The sequence below is a fragment of the Aythya ferina genome (genome assembly GCF_964211825.1).
Source record: "Aythya ferina genome assembly, chromosome: 19".
NCBI lineage: Eukaryota > Metazoa > Chordata > Aves > Anseriformes > Anatidae > Aythya > Aythya ferina.
In genome coordinates, this window is record NC_140309.1 from 9,472,415 (window position 1) to 9,495,661 (window position 23,247).

Genomic DNA, 23,247 nt, shown 5'->3' on the forward strand with positions numbered 1-23,247 from the left:
TTCTGCCCCGAAATAAAATGCTCAGCTCACGGTCGCCTTGCCTGCTTAATCCTTTAAATCGCAAGGAGCGGTAATTGGGGCACTTCATGAGGAGAATAAAGGTGCTGTCACCTTGGTGGGGGACAGCAGAGGGGACAGAGGCGTCCGGGTGGAGTCGCGGTGCAAATCCTAATGGGATTTAATATGGAGAAAGAAAAGCACTTGGCTGTGGGATGAGGCTGACAGGGCTGTGATGGGAACAGAGCCTGTGCACCCCGTACCCATTCCCCTTACTGGTACCAGTGGTGCTGGTGCACAGCGTGACTGGGAGAGGGGTGGTAAGAGAGGGAAATGGCGTCATGGGAGCAGGGACTGTGCTGGCCCCGGTCCCCTCGTTCGAGGACTTTGGCTGCGGAGCTCCTTGGAAATACATAAAAAGCAGTCCTCCGCTGGCAGGGGCTCTGCCAGAAAACCCTACTGAGAGGGTTTCCTTCTGCTTCAGCCTCCAAAGCATTTGGCAGAATAAAAGCCCCAGCCAAAAGCGTGGCGGTGCCAGGCTCTCTGGAGCCTGCAGGGGGCCCAGGCCCATGGGGCTGGGTCAGCCCCACAGCAAGGAGGGAGGCGGCTGTGACAAGCGGCCCGTGGGGCTTCGTTTTGGGTTTTGTCTAGTCCAGCTCAGGCAGTTGGGACGCAGCCATTGGGGGGAAGCATGTGTGAGGGGTTGTTCACAGCAATCACATTTACCGCGACTCCAAATCCTCCCTCCTCAGCTGATTAACAGAGCCAGCATCTCTCTCACCATTGTGTTTTATAATTAGGTTTTAATTTCTTTTCAGAGGGAAGCGGCAGCACAACAGATAGGAATTTACCTCGAGCCTGCTCGCTCGGTCTCCTGCACAAGGTCAGACCTTGCAGGCACCATCTGCCCCCAAACTCCCCCCTGTATTCGCCTGGGTTTGGCTCCCTCGCTGTGCCCCGCTCCTATTGCAGGAGGCGAGGGCGGCGTGGAGGGGAGGCCTTCTCCTCCTCCTTCTCCTCAGCTCAGCCCGAATCGCCAGGACAGGCGTTAACTGGATTTAAACCACGGGGCGAGGGAGCAGCCTGTTGTTCTACGGCCCTGTGCCTGCTTTTCGCAGAGCCTGGGTGGCCCCTGGCACTTGTAAGCCCTGTCAGGCCGCTGTGAAAGCTGTGATTTAACACGGGGAGCGAGCGAGGACAGAGGGGTCCCCGCGGCGCGGGGCCAGGAGAGCAGGGCGGTGCAGGGCCCGGTGGTTTGTGGCCTCCCTCATTTTCCCCTGCTGAAGCAGCTTTGCTGGTTATTTTTGTTGGCCACGGGAGCTTCGTGCACTTTGCCTGCTGTGTGTTGGTCAGCCTTGCCTCCTGATCCGAGTGTTTGTCATGGGGCTGCCGTGCCCTGCACCGAGGGAGGAGGGGGGGGATCAGAACAGGATCAGTCACGGTATCTGCAAGAAATAAAGAGCTGCAGGAGGGCTGCAAAACATGCAGAATGAATGCTTCCCTTGCTGCTGGCATGGGCAGATACCTCTGGAATCCCTCACTTGAGGATGGAGGGGTGGTGTCTGTCGCAGTCCCACATCACACAGAAATGCAGCTCCCAGGGGGGCGGCTGCTGGCGAGCAAACCTCCCGTGACAGCAGCGGCTGCGTCCTGCTCCCCCCGGCCGTGCTCCCAACAGTTGTGTTTTATCTTTGCCAGCGTTAACCGCTACAGCTCAGGATTTATGCTCGTAAGTTAATGCGACCAGGGCTGATAAATCAATCAGCACGCCCAGAAATAGCGACCCGCAGCTGTTAGGAGAAGGGGTTCCCTTTCCCAGCAGCTCACTGAGCAGGAGGGGATTTCATCCGCCCCGGCCGGATTCCAGCCGGTCTTCTGCTGTACACGGAAAACAGTGGTTTGCTGGGGGGTGGCCTCCAGTTTGACACCTTTATTTGGAAAAATTACTGAAATGTGCCTCATGGTGAGGCGTTTCCAAGTCCTCCAGGGATGCAGCAGTTGGCTCAGGTGCGTAGAGCTGCTCACAACCAGCGCAGATGCTTTGTGCTGCTGTAGTGCCTGTGGTCCGTGACTGCCTGTCACCTGCTGGAGGTGACAGGACATAATGGAGCTGGTAACATCACTTCTCAGGTCCCAGGTGGTTAGGACCCTCTGACCTCAAGTAACAAATGGTTATTCTAAAGCCTTTTGCAGCTGCTTGTGGATGGAGTCGCAGAGAAACCCAGGGCTGTGGTTTCCAGCTCCTCCAGCACGGCGCAGCGATGCTTTGCGTTATGGATAAGGTTACCAGAGGAATCTGGTGACTCTGTTTTTTCCACTGGACTGCTTGACTTAACCACCTGCACAGGAGCCAGATCGGTTTCTGTAAAGCCAATCAGCCTACATGGCATCGTGAGAGGGGCTGTGTTTCCCCACTCCTTCTCCAGCAGGCGGTTGGGGTTGAGTGTCGAATTCAGCAGGCGTGCACCGTGATCAGGACTGAAGAGGACTTGGAGAGGATCAGCTGATTTGGGGCTGAATAGTCTGCAGATTATTTCCACATCTGTGTTAGCTTTGGCTTGATCCCGCAGATTTGCAACAGCTGTTGGGAAGCAGAGCAGAGATCCTCTCTTTAAATGGATGATCAAATCCTCTGAGTGTGGAGTGTGTTATTTTCTATGTCATCCTCTTCAAGACAGGAAAAACAGCTTTGAAAAGTTGCTGAGGCAGCACTCAGCTCTGCTGCCCGAGCTATCATCTGATCTTCCTGTGGTTTCAGAGCGAGTCCTAATTTGTGTTCCACATCCCACGCCTAGCCCGACATGCGGTCCTCGGAGAGGTGCGCGTCTGCGTGCGTTTGCTCAGGTACCTGCACAGCCCCTGCCTTTTTTCTCTTGGGCTCGCCTTCTTGAGCATCGCTGACATCCTGTGTGGTGCTTGGAGAGTGGCCGGATTCCTCCCTTCCCGTGTGCCACCTTGAGGACTTGGCCAGGTGTTGGGCAGGACCTTGCCAAGCGCCGTGTGGTGACTGTACAGAGGTGCGCCCAAGCGTTGGCTTCGTGTCTCGCTTGCCCCTTGCACCCCAGGCTTTGCTGATGCCTCGGCTGGTGCTGAGGAGTTCAGGTCGTGGTTGGTTTTCATAGTACGTAACATCTCACAGTCGTTGTCGTCTTTCAGCACAGCGCCGTGGCCAGCTGACACCACAGATGCAATCCTGGTATTTCCATCGAGCGGGAGCTCAGGCTCCTTTCCAGACTGCGTGAGTGAAAATCCTCAGCTCTGTGCTCCGAGGACACCTGACTGGTCGAGTAACTTACTGGGAGGTGGTCCTTTTGTTCAGAGGCTTTACCTGGAGGTTGGTTGTCTTTGTTGGAAGCTGCAGCTTGACCACAAAAGAGCGGCTTGGTGTGGCAATCCTCGAGGGCTGCTTTATCCAAAAGCCCAGCTAAAGGGTCTCTTGTAAGAAGCTTGCTGGGTTTTTGTTTTCTAAGGCATCTAAATGCAGGAACAGGAGGCTTGCTCCTCAGTAGTGCCTGATGCACTTCGGAAAGCCGAGCCTGGAGGAAGGGGCCCTCGCTGCGGGACTGGTGGTAGATCTTGGCGCTCGTCCTTCGGTGCATGCGTTTCTCATTTCCAATCAGCTTTCCTAATGCACAGGAGAGTCATCGAGTCGAACTGCTCTGCCTTTAAACAGCGCATTCACGTGCTTTCTGATAGAGACATCAAAATGAATATGGTTTGTGCTTCAAGACCACCAATTTGCAATTCAAACCTTTTAGAACTGGCCTTAAAATGGCAACTCGATTCAGGTCGTCATGCAGGCAATTGTCGTGTTTGTTCACCCGTGTCGTGTGATGGTGTAAGTGACAGCCCCGGCAGTAGCAGCAGCTGAGTGCCTTTCTTCAAGGGGATGATCTCTGAGAATCAGCGCGGTGCTTTTTAGCAACCTGAAGTGCTCCAACCTCCTGGATCTCCACATTGAGGCTTGGGGTGGCCTGGGATTGCTGCGTGGTGGTGTCGAGAGACATGCAATAGTCGTGGCTTTTGTGCAGATGCAAGGTAAAACCTTTTATCCTCTGGTCTGCGCTGCTCCAGCCCCGTTCCTTCGAGGCAGCGAGCTGATGTTGCCTGTTTGGCTGCGATGTGCAGTCCTTGCTGGCTCCCTCAGCCAAGCTGAGCTGCTACAAGACGCCGCGGTGCCCTACGGGGAGCTGCTTTCCATATACAAAGGGCTTGGCGAAATGAAGTGAAATGTAAGCAACTATTTAAGGAGAACTATCCGATTGCTAGCTGTAATTTCCCCTTTGTTTGCAGCACCCTCATAAGTGCTTGTGATCCTTATAAAGAGCTTTTCCCCACCCTTTAAACTTCACAGAACTGGGGTTTACCTTCTGTGGTTTGACCACACTCAGTGCAAGGGGGCTGTTTTGCATTTAGTCTGATTTTTGTTCTTTTTTTTCATGCCCAGGGCCGTTTGGTTTGTGAATCAGCATTATGAATGAGTTGATATGTCCCGAGAAATGTGTCTGTCAGAAACCTAATGCTGGTGGGTTGAGCACAAAACCCTGTCTTTCTCCAGGTCCTAGTAGATGGAGATCAATTGCGTCTTCCTAGATCAGTGCTAACGCTTTCCTTTAGACCCAGGAGGATTTTGAGTACACCACATTGGAAGTAGGTGAACTCTTGTAACTCACTCAGGAGTCTTTTATAAAAAGATGTTGAAAAAAGTATTTAATATAGTGCCATCGAAACTAAACATGGGTGCAACTTATCCCCTTCACCAGATCTCTGGAGAGAGTGCAGAGAGGTCAGGTTGCTTTGCCTGAACGCTGCATCCCTTTCATGAGATCACATCCCTTCTTCCCCAAATCATTCATATCTTAAGAAGTAGTGGGGTTGCCTCTGTTTGGAAGCTGGAGACAGCGACCAGGGGAAGGGAGCGATTCATTTCCTTCCCCTCGGGCACCGTGCTATGGTTCGGTTTTATTCAAGAGCTTGATAGTTCACTGCTCAGCCAAAATGACCAGGAAACAGCAAACTGTAGCCCGGGACATGCAGCACGTGGCCGTTGCCGCATGCAGGGCTTTTGTTCGTGGCCGGCGGAGGGCCGCGGGGAGGCTGGCAGTGCGTTACGGGTGAGCTGTGCCGTGCAGCCCCCAGGCTGATGCCAGACCTATTAAGCAGCTCCCAGGAACAAAACTGGGAAGCCCCAGTTGCAAAAGAGTCGTGTTTCTGTGTTTTGGCCTTGTTTTGAGCGTGGCTGTGTCTTGGCAGGGATTGTGAAGTTTGTTTAATGAACATCGAAATGGGAGAGGAGGAAGCAGCCAGGGAAGCGTTACAAATTACTTCAGAGCAGTGGCATTAAAAGCATTTGTGCTTACCATGTCTTCTAAACAAAGACCTCAAAGTACAGAGCAGGGCTGGTAAGCATTAGCCCCATTTTACTTGCAAAGAGAGGCAGATGTGGTCGGAGGAGAAGCCCTTCACCCACGCCCCTGTGCGAGCCTGCAGCAGGAGGGAGACGGCGCGGTCGTGGCTCCCGGTGCTTTTCACCCAGCCTGAGGTGCAGAGGGCTGGCAGGATGGGGCACGGCTCTGCAGGAGCTGGAAGGACAGGCTGTGCCAGGGGCCACGGAGAGACGCTTCCAAATACACTGCTGAAGCGTCGGCTCCATCTCTTTGCTTACCTCTGACCTCTTGTCTGAAAGATGCTAATGCCCCGAGATCTTCCTGTTCGTGCTGCCAAGCTCATCTTTCTTCTTCTCCCTTCCTGATCTGTTTTGCAGCTGAAGCTGTGGAACAAGTACAGAGTCTCCAACATTCCTTCCCTGATATTTATCGATGCTTCCACCGGGAAGGTGGTTTGCAGGAACGGCCTCCTGGTAATCCGAGATGACCCAGAAGGTAAGACCTGGAGTCCTGTGTGCCCTGGAGACACTGGCACGCGATTGCCTTGCTATTTCGGTTCATTCTGAATTGCCTTGGAGGTTTAAAAAGAAACCAAAAAAAAAAAAAAAAAAGAAAAAAAAAAAAAAGGGAAACAAACAACTATTGTCATACTTGACTAATCAAGGCACTGTATTATTTTCAGTGTAACATTTTCTGCATCGTTCCTGCCAGATCTTGTGTTTTGGTTTTGCTTGTTGAAGAGAACAAAGACTTCCCCTCCAGGATTTTTGTCTGAAGTGCTAATGAGGAAAAAGTTAGACTAAGTGACACATGAAGTTTGGATTTTCTGTGATGGAGGCACATGGCTAGACAGACCGAGGGCCCAGACTTCCCCTACCTTGGGAGCCAAATCTTTCCAAAATACGGGGTGGGTGCTTATCACTGACACCAGAGCTTTGGTAGGGTAATGAATTCCCCATTATTTACAAACGAGACAGAAAAATGCCACCATTCTCAGTTTGTGAAGGTGTGTTGGGAGTTCACATTGAATCTGTCTTCTTCAAATTTGCAAAGACGTGCATCAGATGTGCAGGACGTGTGTCCTCACTCCCACATTCTGCAAGGCTGACGTTCAGCTGTTAACCTGGCCCTTCGAACGTGTGATTTCACATGACAGCCGTCATTTCTCCACGCGGTAGATATCAAACGTGGTGGCTGGTGGCAGAAACTGTGCAGCAAGTACCAGTTGTGGCCTGAGCCATCTGTGATGTTGCCTCATCTCTGGCTCAGTGGCTGGATCGATTGCTGTGGGAGCTGGCAGTGGATGATTCGGAGCATGTGTTTGCGTGTGCACACGTGTTCTCTTTGGGGTGCAGAGGATTCGCCTATGTTCTACAGGTCCCTGTGTCCAACTTCAGAAAAAAACAGCCCAGTGACACGGGTAATTGATACGATTAAAGCCCTAAATACAGAGGAATTAGGGCTGCGGGGATGTGTCCTGCACCATCTGCTTCCCTGTTTGCGTGGAAAGGCAGCTGGTCGGGAGGCAGGGTGGGTGTGAGGCCTGGAATCGACAAAGCAGCTTTATCTGGAAGGGGCAAACAGTCTGACTGCATTCCTGAGCACGTACCACCTTGCCCCTGTTATTAAAACAAACACCGTGGATAAGGCAAAGATACATTATTGGGCACAAAACCAGAGCTGGCTTCATCAAGCAGAAGTTGCCCTGACTGGGGCCAGGGTGCAGGTCCCTGTGAAAAGGAGGTGGCCCTGGATGTAGTGCTGAGCTTGGGGCATGGCCCTGGTGGTGCCCAGGGAGCTGAGCAGCTCTGCATCCCCCTCGGGTGGGGATGGACCTCAGCAGGATGCCTCAGCTAGCACCTCACATATCTTTTAGAAAGCAGAATGGTTTTTTTTAGTGTAACTTTTTGAAACTGTAAATGCTCCAGGTGTATCTTGCTATTTTTTTAAATTTTTTTTTAATTTGTTTTTGTTTTTTCAACCCCTAATCCCAACCTCCTCTAGGTCTGGAGTTCCCCTGGGGGCCAAAACCCTTCAGTGAAGTTGTTGCTGGGCCTCTGCTAAGGAACAACGGCCAGACGCTAGACAGCAGCGCCCTGGAGGGCTCTCACGTTGGGGTCTACTTCTCCGCGCACTGGGTGAGTGGTTTGTGCTTTGCAGGGCAACTGCAATGACCTCAGGGCAGACGTGGAGCTCCAGGCGTCCCTTCTGCAGCCCTCAGGCAAGGTGTGCAGCCCCTGCCAAGCTCTGCAGGAGGGTGAAGACCTCGGTCCTGTCGGTGTTTAAGCAGTTAAGATGTCCTGGTCCTTCTGGGAGAAGCCAGCAGCATTGCAATTGCAGGTCACCCTCAGCTGACCCTTCAGAAGGGGAAGAATTTTTAGATTTTAAAACTGGGAGAGGTTTCTTTGGCGATTTAAGCAGTCAGTGACCTCTTACCATAAGCACCAGCCGCTTTCAAGGCTGCTTCCTGGCTCCAGTAGAGAAGAGATCGTGTCTGGCTTTCAGGGATGGCCTGAAACTTGTCTAGACGTGCTGGGGTGCGAGCCAGGCCCCGTGAACGAGGTGGGAGACGGCGTCCTCACGTGCGTGTTGTTTTGCAGTGCCCACCCTGCCGAAGCCTCACGAGGGTCCTGGTGGAGTCCTACCGGAAAATCAAGGAGGCGGGCCAGAAGTTTGAGATCCTCTTCGTTAGTGCAGACAGGTAATGCAGTAAGTGCAGAGCTGACTGCCCCACGGCAACCAGTCTTGGAGGGTCTGAAATATCAGAAAAAAAAAAGCAGTGCAGACCTCTTTGTGAGGGACTGAGGGCTTTTAGTCTGGCTCTCCCCAGGTTTATGCCTCCTAGCAGCCCTCGCCTGGTGGGTTTGATGAAATGGAGCAAGGCCCTTGCTGGCCGGGTTTTTAACGAGGAAAAGGGAAAGTAACGTGGCAGAGAGAGGGGCTGCACTCAGGATTCCCTGTGCTGTTCCCGTTGCACAGGTCAGAGGACTCCTTCAAGCAGTATTTCAGCGAGATGCCCTGGGTAGCTGTCCCGTATGCTGACGAGGCCAGACGATCGCGCCTGAATCGACTCTACGGCATACAAGGTAGGAAAGGCCCCCGCGGCTCTCCTTTCTGCTGCTTTTGTTGAATATTTGTGATGTCTCCTCTTGTTTAACTAAAACAAGAAAACAGAGCAAAGCACAGTGCCCCAGGCAGAGCTGCCTCATGTTTCTGCTCTCCACAAACTCACATTCCTACCACCTGCCAGGCAGGCTGTTAGTTGAAACAGGACTTCCATAAACAACCTAATTCTTCCTGGAAACTTGGAAGCTGTTTTTGGCTTGGATGTTTTTTGCCTAATTACTGAGTTATTTATTTTTGCTTTTTCTTCAAGGTTTAAATTTCATTTTCTTGCTGTTTTATGTAATGCAAAGGCAGGCGATCATTCTCTGCAGAGGCTGAGGAAGATGGCATCTGGTTTATGTTAGTAACATGAATTACAGAAGAGCACATGTTTGATGTAAACCATGGCTTTGCCTTTACTGTATGTGTCAGTGCCAGAATCCAGCAGCCTCGGCTGCTCGGAGGGGCAGGGGAGAGGCTTGCTCTGTCTGGGTGTTTTCAAAGTGTCCTGAATATGATAAAAGCTCCCAGCAGCCCTCCTGGGGACCAGCGCGTTGTTCACAAGCTGCACAGCAGAGACACGCGAGGTAAATAGCTGTTGAGGAAGCCTTCCATCTATACACAGAGTTTCTACCCGTGGTTCAGGGTCTGGAGGATAAAGAGCTGCTGGTCTTGCTGCAGTTTGTGTGCTTCTCAAATGTTTCAGGGAAACATTGGTGAGGGGGGGCAGAGGAGCAGGAGTGTTGCCAAAGGTGCCCCAGGGCCTGGGGACCCTCCTGGTGGTCCCACCCTTCTGGATTTGCCTGTGTTGCTTTTGCAAAGCCTCATCAGTAGAAGGGTCCCGGAGTGACCAAACCCTTGAGAGTGTTTAGATCAGGTTATTCACCCATGTTGACTTAACTGGGGTAGTTCTGCTGATACGAGCTTTTGGCTGAAACCCAGTGGGCAGGGGAAATAATCCTCCTTGGAACCCTCCCTGAACCCCCCTTCTGGGGTGAGCTCAGGTGCCATCGCTGCGCTCTGTTCTCTGACCTCAAACCAAGAATAACTGTTAGGTAGCCTTAAATAGCCATCAGTTTGCTTCTTAATTACCTTCCCATGGGGCAAAAGCTTTCCAAATCCATCTGCCTTTTTCCCGGCCCGCTCACAAACCTCTCCAGTGCCGGTTTCGGCTGAGCTCTGCAGGACTGCTGCCAGTTTCGCTGGGACTTTCTGTAAATAAGGTGTCCAGACACGGATACTTCAGCACTGACTGTGCTGTAGCCAGGGAAACGGTGACAACAGCTTTCCCTTTAACTCCAGCCGCTGTCTCCTTAAATGTCTCTCTTTGTTGTGTGCTGACCTGAAAATGTAAATATTTGCTATTCCCCTGTGCCCTGATCCCTTCTCGCCGGCACAGCTCCCATATTACCCCTCTGGTTCTGCACGGCAGGGGTGCTTTTCCAGGGACACTGACCCTGGGATCTGGGCATGTTTGACTGCAAGCCCTGCTTCATTGTCACAATTTTCCCATGCGGTAGGAACCTCTCCGCAAGGACAAAGCGCGACGCACAGAGTCACTTGGAAACACAGAAGGGGACCGGTTCCTATCCTGTGCAGTGGGAGAAGAGGGAGAGAGGCTTAGGGGGAACCCTTGTGCTGCTTCCTGGGGCACTGGGATGTCATTTATCCTGCACAGGCATTGACTCCTCATCCTCTGCTGACTTAGGAGTGATGGTGGGAGCGCAGCAGCAGGCAGGTGCCTGCCCGTTTGCAGCCTGGGCTGTCGCAGCAGGCTGCCACGCTGGCCGTGTCCAAAGCTTTCTGCAAGCAGAGCTAGATGGCACGGGCTCGTCTCATCACCCTTGGTGGTTATTCCACCTAAATGAAAAATCAGCTGCATGCAATCTGAGCTGCCTCTCCTCAAACGGATGGCTCTCGTGCTGCCCAACGTCCTCTAAGCCCTCTGTAACTGCACCTCTGAGTGCCCCCTGTGGAGCTGCAACTCCGTGCCAGCAGCAGCGTGTCACCTGGGAAATGTCCCAGTGACCATCCTGGTGGTTTCACACAGCGCTGGGTTTTCAGATCGGTGTTACTGATCTCAGCTCTGCTCGTCTTTGCCTGGTGCAAAGAAACAACTTCCTGCAGTTCCTCTCCGCTGTCTTTTTAATGGCCGCGCTAACTTTGTCTTTTTCCTGAATCTCCAGTAAAACTTAAAAACGCTACTGTTCACCTCCAGCATCCCTCGGTTTATTTGTTGCTGTGCTTCTGGTTTTGCTCTTCGAGTGTCTGCTTGGCTTTCCCTGTTTCCTACGAAACTTGGACAACGCCGCGCTGCTCCCCGGAGCTGCCTTTGTTCTCGGTCCTCGCGCCGCGCGTCCGTGCAGCCCTGCCTTCCCTGCTGCAGGAGCTCCCTTCCTCTGCGCAGGAGCACGTGCTTTGGGTTGTGCCTGCAGGGTGGGTTTTCCTCTCATTTTTGTAAGGCTGCCGGAGCTTTTCCGGGAGCTGGGACAACAAAAGAACTTGTCTTCCTGCGCAGCGCTAAGCTGCTGAGCAGGGAAGGCAGCAGGATGGTCAGACCTCGTGTTGGTTTAGTCCTCTGTTGGCCCCTACAGCATTCAAACGCTCAGTGTAAGATGTAAGTTGAGTTATTGGCCTTTATTTGGGTTTGCTTGAATGCCTCTATTCATAACCCCAGTGCAGTCAGAGGGCTGTGCCTTACCCACCTATATTAAATTGCTGCTGGGTGCAGCACTGTCTTGAGAGAGAGCCATTTCTTGTGTCGTGGCTGCTTGGAAATAATTCTCCATTGTGTGCGCTGCTCCTGGGCTGCGTGGTGCCCGCCGTAGGTCAAGTCCCCTTCCTCTCCCTGCGGGACAGGGAGCGGTAACAAATGCTGTGCTCGGGTGCGGATTGCCCCACGTTGTGTGTCCTAGGAGAGATTTGGGGCTCATGAAAGTTTCCTGTGGGCTCCACTGCAGCTCTGTGGGATTTGCAGTTGCTCGGGGGAACTTCAGAAACCCCTTGCTTCACCCCTGCCCTGGGCTCTGTTCCAGGCACCCGCCGGCCGCTCCGCAGCCCGACTGGGAAGTCACTGCCAGGAGAGGTTTCCTGTACCGAGTTTCTGGAGCTTTCTTCTAAAGAGGTGAAAAAACAGCAATAAAACCCGGTGGTGTATTCTCTGAGCGTTTTGCTCATGGCGATTTACATTGCTCAGCCAACAGACTTAATGCAGATGAGATTTCCATGTCGGATATGGCTTTTTAATATATAAATAAATAAATGTGTTGCCAGGTTCAGTAACAAATCATTTGGCCCCTGTGTTTTCGTAAAACGCTAGCCCCAGGAGAGCCGAATCCATTTTCTGATGCGTAAAGTCAAACGGAGCCCGTCGATGCTAATTCTCATCCAAAGCTTATACAATATTCATGGCGGAGTGTCTGATCCGCGATGCTTCTTGATGAGGAAATTTGTGAGTTAGGGCTCACGGCAATTAGTGGAGCCCCCAAAAGGCACTGAAATAACAGTGGTGGCTGTGGGTGAGGAGGGAGGGGGGAACACCAGGATTAGCAGGTGTGGATGAGGTGTTTAAGGACGGAGCCTGGGAGGGCAGGAGAGTGCTCAGCAGTGCTCGGGAACGGCTCGGGAAATGCTCGACGGCTGTGGCAGCGGGGGCAGAAGCGTTGCAGCAGCCTCAGCCTTCACCACACGGGGCCAGAAAGGAGTCCGGAGCTTTGTGGGGAGCTTCTGGTGCCAGGGAAAAGGTGAAACGCATGGATCCGGCACGGCCCCCGGCTCCTAACAGAGGGAAAATCACAAAATCAGCCCCAAGTTTTCTGGTGCGTTACTGGCATTTCCCAAACACGTTAAACCGAGATGATTTATCTTAGAGTTTTGTTTTCTGGGTGAGTTTTTTATTTGCGTTTGGGAAAGGGGTAGGAGTTAAAAAAGGATAAAGATCCGAATCATGCGGGATGCTGATCGTCATGTGCTTGTCTTGGCTGCAGTAGTATTTTGTGATACTTCGTGCCTTGCAGGATAGGGCCGGTGTGAGATTGCCCAATTCCTCCCAGTCTGTTTAACCTCTCCCTGCCTTGGAGCTGTTTGGAATACCAGCAGGTAATGAATAAGCCTTTCTGTGATAGAAAATCGCTTTCTTGGCATACCCTTAGGATTTGCAAGCCCAGCCATCACGCTGCTCCTGCGCGGCTCTCGCAGCAAACCCGGCGCGCGCAGCCCCGCGCAGGGGGAGGAATGTGAGCAGCGCTGTCTGGGCTGGAATGAGGGGAATGCAGCTGCTCGCCCGGACCTGCAGGCAGGCCAGGACAGACAGACGTCCGTGTATTTCCTAGAGAAATGCCTCGAATTCAGAGGGCTCGTGAGTAACCCACTGTTGTACAAACACAGGAGCGCAGTGCTGGGAGCTGGCAGTAGCTGCAGGGGGGAGCACGCTGGTTTCTCCCGCACAGAAAACGGTTTGGTGGAGTGTTTCTAACAAATGTGGTTTTCAAAATTAATCTTTGGGCTGAGAGGTGAGGGTGGGAGGATTGGAGCTGCCTTAGTTTGCTGACTGTGATCGGGAGGCTGTTGCTGGGTGGAGGAGGTGATGCCTGATAGCGATTGGGTCGAAGACCGAGTGACGAGGATCTGACAGCAGAGCCTGGCAGTAACGCTGGCCACTTGACCCCTGTCTCTCGGGGCCTGATATCAAATTGTCTCCCTCTTCCTTCCTTTCGGGATGTTTTTTTGTCTCCTCGGTGTGTTTTCCAGATGAAGTCACCAGCGTGAGCCACTCCTGCTGACTTTCAGTGCCACTCCTGCAGTCTGGGGGTGCCTGGGGCAGCCTCGTGCAGGCCAGGGACAGCCGACAGCGCTGTTAGTGCAAACCCAGGTGTTCCACGTAAAAGCCAGGCACGTCCTGAGAGCAGCATCCCACTGACGTGCCACACCGTTCATTCCCTGGAGCCGCATTGTGGGGACTTGTCACAACTGTGGCTGTGCATCCTGAAAGCCTCCTCGGGGCGGTATCAGATGGGACAGCCACCAGCTGGTGTCCCCACTGCGTGGTGCCAGCCCGGCTGGCTGGCAGTAGGTGCCTTGTGCTAAATCTCACCCTCAAAGCATCCCTTTTATGCAAACAGCTGGACCTGGGCATCCTTAGGGCACTGCTGCTGCTGGTCCTGATTTGAAAAGCGATGGTTCTGAGCAGGTCCACGGCACATCTGTTTCCCTTGAGACAAACACGGGCTTGTCGAGCAAAATCCAGCTTGTTCCAAAAAGGAGCCCCGTGTTTGCAAACCCAGCCCTGTGCCGCTGTCTCGGTGTGCCCAGCTCAGCCCCTCACCTCAGCCAGGCTCACACTGATACTTGCAGGTGTTGTCCTGCGTGAGATGCTTGCCCGGGTGTTGCAGGGGGGAGAGCCCGGTCTGGCTGGGTGAGAGCTCCTGGAGGGAGGCAGCACAGGGCTCCTTTCAGGCAGGATTAAAAGCAGAACCGGCCCATGCCTTTGCTGTGTTTTCATAGCACTAAAATATGTGCTGAAAACTTCCTGGAAGACCATTCTTAAGACGCCTGCTGCAGCCAGGCAGGATGAATGAACGCTACGCCCACTGCAACCAAATTGCAGTAATCCCAGGAAGAAAAAAAATCCATTAGTGACTGCTGGGAGCCCTTCCTCTCTCCTTTCCTCTTCCCACACCCACCCTGGCTGCGTTTCCAGGTGCTTGTTTTAATGCAAGGCTGTTGTGCTCGGACACCCCCAACCCCATCCTGCGCAGTGCCAGACCCAGCAGGTCCTGGAGGATCCTGCACAGCCTCGGTATCCTTGGGAGGGCTGTGGCAGCTCTGCCTTGTCCCTCTTTGTATGGAGGGACATATTTAACTGATTATCTGCCTTTTTTTTTCATGTTTTCTTTCCCAAACGAAGCAGAGTGCATGTGTTCCTCCCTCTCCCAGGGGCTGCTGTTGCAGAAGCAAGGAACCCAGGACCTCCGTCCCACAGCAGGACAAGTCTGGCTGTGTGCCAGTGATCTGCAGCCCGGCACCAGTGTGTGAGGGAATCTCAGATTCCTCCATCCGTCCCCACGCTGTCCCCTGGCAGGGACATGTCCCTGCCATCGTCTCCTGCGGGCTGGTGGCACAGCCGGGGAAGGCTCAGCAAAGTCTCCTGGAGTCAGCACGTATGCACACACCCTGAATCTTGCTGTTCGGGTGCACACCTACACCCGTTTGTTGGATGCCTGCTTTCTGTCCAAGATCTCAGGCTCTTTTTTAGGCTAAGGGCACAGCTCTGCGTGGTCCCTGTGCCGTCTGGGGGGCTGCAGTAACGGGGTCCTCTGTGCTCTGAGCAGCTGCTGGTGCAAACACGGCTGGAACTGCAATGTGCAAACCCGTCAGGACGGCATTTCTCATAACCTAGGAGCCAACTCCAAAGTAATAAAAAGTGAAGTGATTATCTGCAAAATGGATTTGCAGCGTGGGAGGTAGCCAGCGGCTCCGGAGCTGTCATCAGAGCAGGGCTCTCTGTCTGTTGGGGGCTCAGGGAGGGAAAGAGCAGCACAAATGACACCGGGTCTGCCTTCCCCCACTCCTAGCCACTGGCAGGCTGCAGCTCAGGGGTTGTAGAGCTGGGGTGAGGTCTGCGTCTTTGTGTTTAATAGCCCGTGGTGGTTGTTTTTCGCCCGAGAAACATTTTAACCTGTGTATGTGTTACAGAAGTGCCTCCCTGACAGCTGTGCCTGGGAGCTGGTGGCAGCCTCGGGCACTTTGCTCGCTGGCTTTGCCGTGCTGGTTGGCAGCCTTGTGCTGCCAGGACACCGGGGCTCTGTCCACAGCAAAATTCCCTTTCCATGAGCCCCGTACCTTGGGTTCTGCGTCCCCTTTTGTCAGGCTGGGGCCAGCTGTGCCAGCAGAGCCTGGTGATGCTCCCTGGTTTTGTTCCTGCTCAGCGTGGTGCTTCCTTGCAGCCCGAGGACCGGTGTCGGAGGGGGTGCAGTCGGTAATTGTAGCCTCTGTGTCTGCCTCGCCACGTGCAGTTCAGCGTCCCAGCCATGTAACATCCATGGCCAGGCAGACACATCTGCGTGCTGTGAAAAGGTCCAGGCAATTATTTCTGAGGGTCGGAAGGGGTGTGGGGGGGTCTCAAAGGAGTTCCCGGCTGCTGAGACGTGGGGGTTTCTGCTGGGAGCTAACACGCCCTGCTTCCTGGCCGCCGCTGCGTGCAGTCTGCCCTGCGAGAAGGTTTGTGTGTGTTGCTGTGAGTTGTGTGTCTCAAAGCTGGGGTCATCCAGCTCTGCCGTGCACGTGGGAGCTTTCTGCCCGGTGCTTCTGGGCAGGGTCAGCACGGTCTGTACACGGGAACGTCTGCATCAGGCAGCGGTGACCTCTCCCTGCACTCGGACAGGGAAGGACAGGCGATGCCAGAGGCTGCCTCCCGGCTTCCTGCTCTGCCTCCTCAGTTCCAGAGCTCTCCTCGGGCAGAAACAGGATCCCGGGACCCTGCTTCCCACCCCGCGGGCTGTGATGGCAGCACCCTCTCGTTCCCATATTACTGCTTTGGCACTAACCCCGTGTTTTCCTCCCGTCGCAGGCATCCCGACGCTCATCGTGCTGGACTCCCAGGGCGAGGTGATCACGCGGCAGGGGCGGGTGGAGGTGCTGAACGACGTCGAGTGCCGGGAGTTCCCCTGGCACCCCAAGCCCGTGCTGGAGCTGACGGACTCCAACGCTGTGCAGCTGAACGAGGGGCCCTGCCTCGTTCTCTTCGTAGGTACGGAGCAAAGTCCTGACGGGGAAGGGTCTGGGTGACCTGGGGGCTTGACAGCTCGCTGTGTCCCCTCCAGGGACTCAGGAGGGAGACGTTCCTAGAGCCTGGCCTGTAAGAGATGCAGCTCGCAGGGATTTGCTGGAGCCATGCTCATGGCACAGCCTGGTGTCCGTAATTCTCCTGCAGCTCCAGCCCTCAGTGTTGAGGGATGTGGTGGAGCAGCAATTTGCAGCGGAGAGGAGCTGTCACGGAAGATGCTTTGGTGGTGGCTGTGGTGGGATCGCTAAGCAGTGCTGGAGAGCGCTGGAAATACGCTGGTGGTGGTCAGGATGAGGAGGGCCTTTCCTGGAGCTGAGACCTCAGGCTCAGGGGATGTTTCGGAGGAGGCAGGGGATGGGCTGGGAGGTGCCTCCAGGAGGGACTGCAGCTCTGTGCTGGAAACCACAGCTCAGGGCTCGAATCCCTGGGCTGAGTGAGGCCGTGGCAGAGGGTGGCTTGCTGGCTCTGCTGCTTCTTTGGGTATCCCCTCTCCGTGGGGAGCTGGCTGCAGGACAGAGCAGGCTTCCCCCTTGAAAGCTGGTGTCCCTCTGCCACTGCTAACCCACCCATGAAGCTCAGCCGTGGTTGGAAGCGGGCCTGGAGCTCATCTGGAGCACAGCTGGGCTGTCCCGGCCCCTTCCCTCCAGCAGCAGCTGGTGAAATCCCGCCAGCGCTTTGGCTTTGATGGCGTGTGCTCCAGGCACAGCGGCCCGGCCGGCAAGGGAGCTCCGGGCGCTCAACAAGAAGCTGCAATTTCCCTGATTTTCAGAGCGTGTCCGTCCCTAGAACGCTGTGCAGAGCGCGCTGGGGTTTGCTGCAGAGCCTGCATCCCCCTGAGCCTGCCCACCGGGATGCGGGGGCTGCTGGGACACGGGCAGGGCTTGTCCTGCTTCCTCACACACCCTTTGTTAGCAAAAAAAAAACCTTTTTCTGCAGCGTTTATAACGTGGCTCTTACTCTTTCCCATCTTCCCTTTCAGATTTCCTTTTGACCCTGATTATTTATTCAGTAGAACCCAGCAGGGGATGCGAGCGCAGAGCCAAAAATACTCTCCTCAAGCTGGGAGGACTGGCTCGCCACGCTGAGTGTGATTGATGGGGGCTGCAGGCCTCTGGAAGGGAGGGGTTATTTTCGGCTTGCTCTGAGCGAAGTTTTTCTATCACCTTTCTGCAAACAGCTTGTTGGGAGAGGGCTCTAGAGTAGCTCTCGCTTGGCTCTGAGAGGATGCTCAGCCCGGGTGGAAGCCGCTGTGCTCAGGCAGACAGAGGTGGTGCAGCACCAAGGCACTGGGGACGTGGGGCTGGAGGCTCCATTTGGAGCTCACTCCTTTGTGCCAGTTTTCTACCTGAGCTTTAAGGCCATAAGCCCAAGGTCAGATGGTGCCTGGGTAGCCTGGACCCAGCTTTTGCAGGCAGCAGCACCCCCAGCAGCCCAAAGCCCTGGGGAGGGAGCTGGGATGCGCCGAGCGCAGCGCGTGTGAGGTCGGGGCTGTGTCAGCAGGCTCGGCGAGCATCGGGCAGGAATAAATCACCAGCGATGTGCGTCCGCCGCGGGACAGTTTGGGGCTAGGTTAGCCAGAATGATGAGGGCTTGCCTGGAGTGCAGCCAGCAGCATTTGTTAGCAGAAAAATCAATCACTGCATAAAGCCCACGGCTCCGCGCATTTATCACTGTCACCCACGCAGGACAGACCCCAGGAGGCAGCGGGCGGTGTCCTCGGCATCCCCTTCTCCAGAGAGGGAAGCTCAGGCAGAGCTGTGCTGGTTGGCAGCGCCTGCCGGCTGGATCCATCGAGGCCCACACAAGCTGCACGCTGCCAGGGGACCGGGAGCCCTTTCCTTGCTTTTTATTATTATTTTTATATATTTTTTTTAATGCTCAAAGTTGTCCCCAAATTGAAATCGTTTCATCTAGGTGCTGTTCAAGGACGCTGTCTCTCCTCTTCCCGACTCGGTATTTGAACTTCAGTGGTGGCTGGCGTTTGATTGATGTTTCCATCTCTTTCTACTCTACCTCTGTCAAATCAAAGCTGCCTTCACAGAGCTGCCGCCGCGGAGGCTCGAGCAGCAAAGCCGCCGAGCAGCAGTCCCAAGGTGGAGAGATGGTGGGTGGCGGGCAGGGGTGGCAGGCAGCCTCAGATCAGCTCGTTCGTTTGGTCTTCAAAACATCCCGATGCTTTTCAAGCTGCGGCCCAGCTTCTTTATTTTTATTTCTGCGCCTGTTTGTCCCCGTGCTTCACCAGCAGCAGCACCAGGGGAGCGAGCGGTAAAATATTTGGGAGCAGGAGCTGCTCCTCTGTGACATGTTGCCCTGTCTCACATGAAAAGCGCATTTCAGCGGCTCCCTAATTGCTACACAGCCTCTTGGCTTTGAAGTTGGCGCTGCGCATTCGGGCTCCTGTTTCCTCCGTGGTGCTGCTATGGGATGGAGCTGCCTGCGCCCCGGCCTGTTCGCATCCGTTTGATCCTAACCTCCTCTTTGTGTCCTCTCTTTTGTTTCGTCTCCCCGCGGCTGTGCCCTGCAGATTCGGAGGACGACGGAGAGTCGGAGGCAGCGAAACAACTGATCCAGCCCATAGCTGAAAAAATCATTGCCAAGTACAAAGCCAAAGACGAGGAGGCACCGTTGCTCTTCTTTGTGGCAGGCGAGGTAAGCGGGAGGAGAGCGTGAGAGCTCCCTGCGAGCACGGGGCTGCGTCCTGCCCCGTTGGGGCAAACTCTGGCAGTTGTGCTGCCGAGCCAGGCCTCTCGGTAGCTGCTGGGCTGGAGTCTTGCTGTGCTTCCCGCCAGGTCCGAGCTGGGTTGGGTGGTGGTGTCCCTGCTCTCCAGGCGGGTAAACTGAGGCATGGAGCCACTGCAGCCAGCTGGGGACGTGGAACAAAGCTGGAGCTGAGTCCTGGCTCAGTCCCTGTGCAGCCTGTGCTGGACTAAAGCAGCTGAGGGGCTCTTCCCCAGGTTTTGCTGTGGATCACCCTCAGCACTTTGACTCCTGTGCTTGTTCAGAGGCAGAAAAGCCTCAACACCGGCAGGGACAGGCAGGGACAGGCCCTGGGAGGCAGGAAGGAGCAGCGAGCTCCCACGCTGTGGCTCCCAGCCCCGTGTGGCCGCTTCAAATACCGGGCTCCGTGCGCTGGCTGCGCGGGCAGGAAACCTGGCTGGGCTCTGCCTTCAGTCCATGCTGGTGGCCAAATCGGCCCCGCCGTGCTTCCCTCCTCGCTGCCGTGCTGCTGCTTTTCTTGCCACCCCGAGCAGCGGGAAGGGACCGGCACTCCAGCCTCTTCCCTAATGGGTTGGCAGCTGCCCAAAGTCAGCGCGGCGGTGCCAGCGCGAGCCGGCGGCGTGGGCTCTGCTGGGAGCTGGGCCAGGCTCATCCCGGGCTGCCTGGAGGGGGAGAGGCTGCCAGGGCAGAGCCCTCCCGGGTTGCTGGAGAGGGGTTTCCTCATCCCGGCTGGCCGGTGAGGAGGAGGAGGGACCTCAGGGTGCACTCGCCTGGCTGATGGGGTGGCCCCTGGGTGTGGGGGAGCCTGGCCCGTGGCGGGTTTGGGCATCCTGCAGCGTGCTGGTGCCCACCTGCTATACCAGCAGAGGACAGGCTGCAGCGGGAGGCAGCCCCCATCCCGTGGGCTGGGCTGGTTTCTGTGCCTGATAGCAGACAAAACTGCCTGTGGGAACGGCCAGGGGCTGCCCAGAGAGCAGAACTGCAGGCCCTGGGGCTTGGCTACTGTGGTGCTGGGTGTTTTGTGGCAGTGCTCCCTCCTCTCGGGCCTGTCCCCGTGTGGAACGAGGAGCGTGCTGAGCCACCACGCTGCTGGGTTGGTGGTCACGATGTGCATGTATTGATGTGCGGGTCTGCCGTTGGTCTTCGGGGGAACGGGCTGCTCTTGTCTCCCGTGCAGCCCTTTGCCCTGCTGCAGCCTTGAGCACTCGAAAGGCTTTGTGCAAGGCTCTAGAAGGCTCCTGGCTCCCCTCCTGCGGCATCCAGGCAGGTGGGAGCCGCTGAGCTGCTGTGCGCCTGCTCGCCCGCCGCGCACGGCCGGCCTCCGCTCACGTCACCGCCGCAGTGCGAGCACTCCCCGCAGCCACCCGGAGCACAAAGGGGCTGCGACGCCGCACCCAGGCTCCCCCCGCGAGGTGAGCCCCCACCGCTGCCGCCCGCAGCCCCTTCGGCCCCCTCCACCCGGGCGTTCCCACTCCCGTGACGGGTCTCCGAGCATCCCGGCTCGGCCCCATGCCCCTGAATAAGCCCCTTGTTGGGAAGGCTGCTTTGGGAGGGTCCCGGGACCTTCCCCCCCCCACCCCCAAGAGCCTGTGAAGCGTTTTCCTCCCGCTCGCTGGCTGCAGCTGAAACATTGCTGCTATTCATGCGGCTCCTGACGTCCCTGTGGCAGCGGGGACGAAGAATGGGGAGCATCCGGCACGTCCCATTCATCCGTCACCTCAATAGCCCTGGCTGCTGGCCCCGGGTCTCCGCCGGCCTCAGCGCACAAAGCAGCCCGGCCACGGCCGGAGCAGGCGCCTCCCATTCCTCTCTCAGCACCTTCTGGGCCGGTTTTGCATTGATTAAAACATTTCAGTTGCTTTGCAGCGATCAAATCAAGGGCAAGGCGTCCCAACACCTCTGCTCCGGGCTGGCCCCAGAGGTGGGAAGCGTTCGGGGGCGGCCGAGTGCCCCAGCACCGAGGTCCCAGGCCCGGCCCTGCTCTCCCTTCCCCGCCACGTGGTCCTGCGCCAGAAACCCCTGCAGTAGAAGGGGAGGCGCGATAGGAACCACCCTGCCGGCCACCGCCTCGCGCTGCAGAGCCACCAGCTGCCTCTGGATTCGTTTTATTTCCATTGCTGCTGTTGGAAAACAGCTCGGAAAAATGCCCGGTTCCGAATGCCACGCGTTGTGGGGTCGACCCCATTCCTCCCAGCGTCTCCCCGCCGCGGTCAGTGTCAGCTGCGGGAGATGAATCACCCCAGGGCTGGCGATTGAATTCCACAGCCCCGGCGGTGACAAATGAGTTTTTTCCCTTTGTTGAGAGCTGCAATTTGTGTGGCTGCAGTGAAGGCAGCCGGTGCTGACTGCGTTGCTCAGGTGTGCTCCGTCCTTTGTGCCCTCAGACCTCATGGGTCTGCTTTTGGAGTCCCGCAGTTGGCTCAAACCCAGCGTTTTTGTTCCCGTTTCCTGATTTGCCCCACCTGCACGCTCGAGGCCCTGTGCGGGCTGCTGGGAGGGGTGAGGCAGGGGCCGTGGTGGCCCCTGGCTCCTCTGGAGTCGGGGTCTGGCAGCCAGCGGGGGGCTGAGGGTGAGGGGGTGCCTAAAGGAGGGGAGGAAAGGGGCCAGAGAGGGGTGAGAAACAGCACTGGGCGATTGTGGGTTCATTTTCTGGGCAGTGGCAGGGATCAGGGTGGCTGAGGGGACCGGTGCCTCTCCGCTGATGGCTCCTCTCTGCCTCTCGTTTTGGCCCCCAGGACGACATGACCGACTCCCTGCGGGATTACACCAACCTGCCCGAGGCCGCGCCGCTGCTCACCATCCTGGACATGTCGGCCAGGGCCAAGTACGTGATGGATGTGGAGGAGATCACGCCGGAGATCGTGGAAGCCTTCGTCAGCGACTTTCTAGCAGACAAGCTAAAACCCGAGCCCATCTAAGGGGGGTTCTGTGCCCACAGACGTTATTTAAAACTAGGTCTCTCTTCTGCCGCTCATGGATTCTCCAGCGTGTTCTCACGCCCGACCCAGTATCCAACCTTCTTGTGGTGCCTTGTTCTACGCAGTGAATCCTTCTCCTAAGCAAACTCCTTGAGATGCACTTTCAGCAGGGAGTCGTTGGCGTTTGGAGACTTCGCTTGTGCTTCATGGTGATATATTCTCTAATAACCAGGCCAGAACTGTTACCGTATCCTTATTTTATACACGGCACTAGCTAGCAGGCAAATCTTTTTTTGCATGGTGTTCTTCCCAACATATGCATCAGGCAGTGGATGGGGTTCTCGGGGCTCTTTTCTTCTCCTTCTCCCACTTCTTTCCTTTCCTACGATCTCTGCTGACTAAATTACTTTAAGGAAGCAATAAGGAAATTGTCCCTGGCCCCCCTTTTCCTTCCCGCTCACGTAACGGTGCCCTGACGAGGCCAAGACAAAGTCTTAACTGCTGACAACCTCTGAAAGACCGCAGTGCAGCCGAGCTTTTCCTCCTCGGGGTGAGAACCTCCTGGGTAGCTTTCCCACTCCCACCCCGCACACCGACAGCCTTACGAAGCGTTGGCCACGCGCGTCAGGGGGAGTCCACCCCTCCGTGGCACACGGATGTCCCCCTCCTGCCCTGGGCCAGGAGGAGAAACCCCACCAGGCTGCCCTTGCCTCCCCGTGGTCTCCCCTTTGTGCTCTCCCTGTCCCCTCTCCCTCTCGCTCCTTCTCTCTGGTATGAATTGTCTGCCCCTCTATGTTAGTCGATTGAGCTGTTTTTTCGTAGGCGTGTCCCAAACCTGACATTAATGGTGCTGTTCTTTAAAAAAAAAAAAAAAAAGAAAAAAAAGAAAGAAAAAAGAAAAACACCAAAAAAAAAAAAATCCCTCCCCAGTCCCTAGCAGCACAGCCCCCTGAAAAGTGACATTGTAAAAACTGTACATGGTGATTGGAACTTTGTAATAAAACCGAGCTAATAACCGAGACCTCCGAGGTGCCGACTGCCGCGTCCTGCTGTGGGGGTGAGGGCGGGGTGCCCGGCACAAGGGACCTGCCCTTCGCTCGAGGCCGCTGCCTCCTCCGTGCCCCCGTGAGCCGCTGCTCCAGAGGCACGGGGAGGGGGGTGCAGCCTCCTGGCCCCCCAGGACCGCTCCCCTCGGTGTCCCGCGGCAGGGCGGCGTCCCGGAGCCGTGCTGAATGGCGGCCGTTGTGCGAGCGGCGCGTTTCCTTTCAGCTCGTTTGTCAGCAGTGGCAGGCCCGCAGCCTCTGCCCTTTTATCGCCCGTACAGCGCGACCCGCCCCGG

At 55.8% G+C, this 23,247-nt stretch overlaps 1 protein-coding gene across 2 annotated transcripts in view; it reads left to right on the forward strand.

Moving 5' to 3' along the window:
- The window catches only part of NXN (nucleoredoxin), a 52,171-nt gene extending 29,242 nt beyond the window's left edge, over nucleotides 1-22,929 (forward strand). The window contains exons 1-8 of one of the 2 annotated variants that reach the window (XM_084493401.1): nucleotides 1,804-2,004; nucleotides 5,762-5,879; nucleotides 7,389-7,522; nucleotides 7,985-8,085; nucleotides 8,364-8,470; nucleotides 16,057-16,236; nucleotides 18,797-18,921; nucleotides 21,726-22,929. In XM_084493401.1, the coding sequence (XP_084349527.1) occupies nucleotides 1,987-2,004; nucleotides 5,762-5,879; nucleotides 7,389-7,522; nucleotides 7,985-8,085; nucleotides 8,364-8,470; nucleotides 16,057-16,236; nucleotides 18,797-18,921; nucleotides 21,726-21,908 (966 nt within the window). In that variant the 5' untranslated portion in view covers nucleotides 1,804-1,986 and the 3' untranslated portion in view covers nucleotides 21,909-22,929. Of the gene's footprint in view, nucleotides 1-1,803; nucleotides 2,005-5,761; nucleotides 5,880-7,388; nucleotides 7,523-7,984; nucleotides 8,086-8,363; nucleotides 8,471-16,056; nucleotides 16,237-18,796; nucleotides 18,922-21,725 lie in introns of those variants that run through there. The other variant, XM_084493400.1, reaches the window with a different exon arrangement.
- The last annotated feature ends 318 nt before the right edge of the window (nucleotides 22,930-23,247 follow it).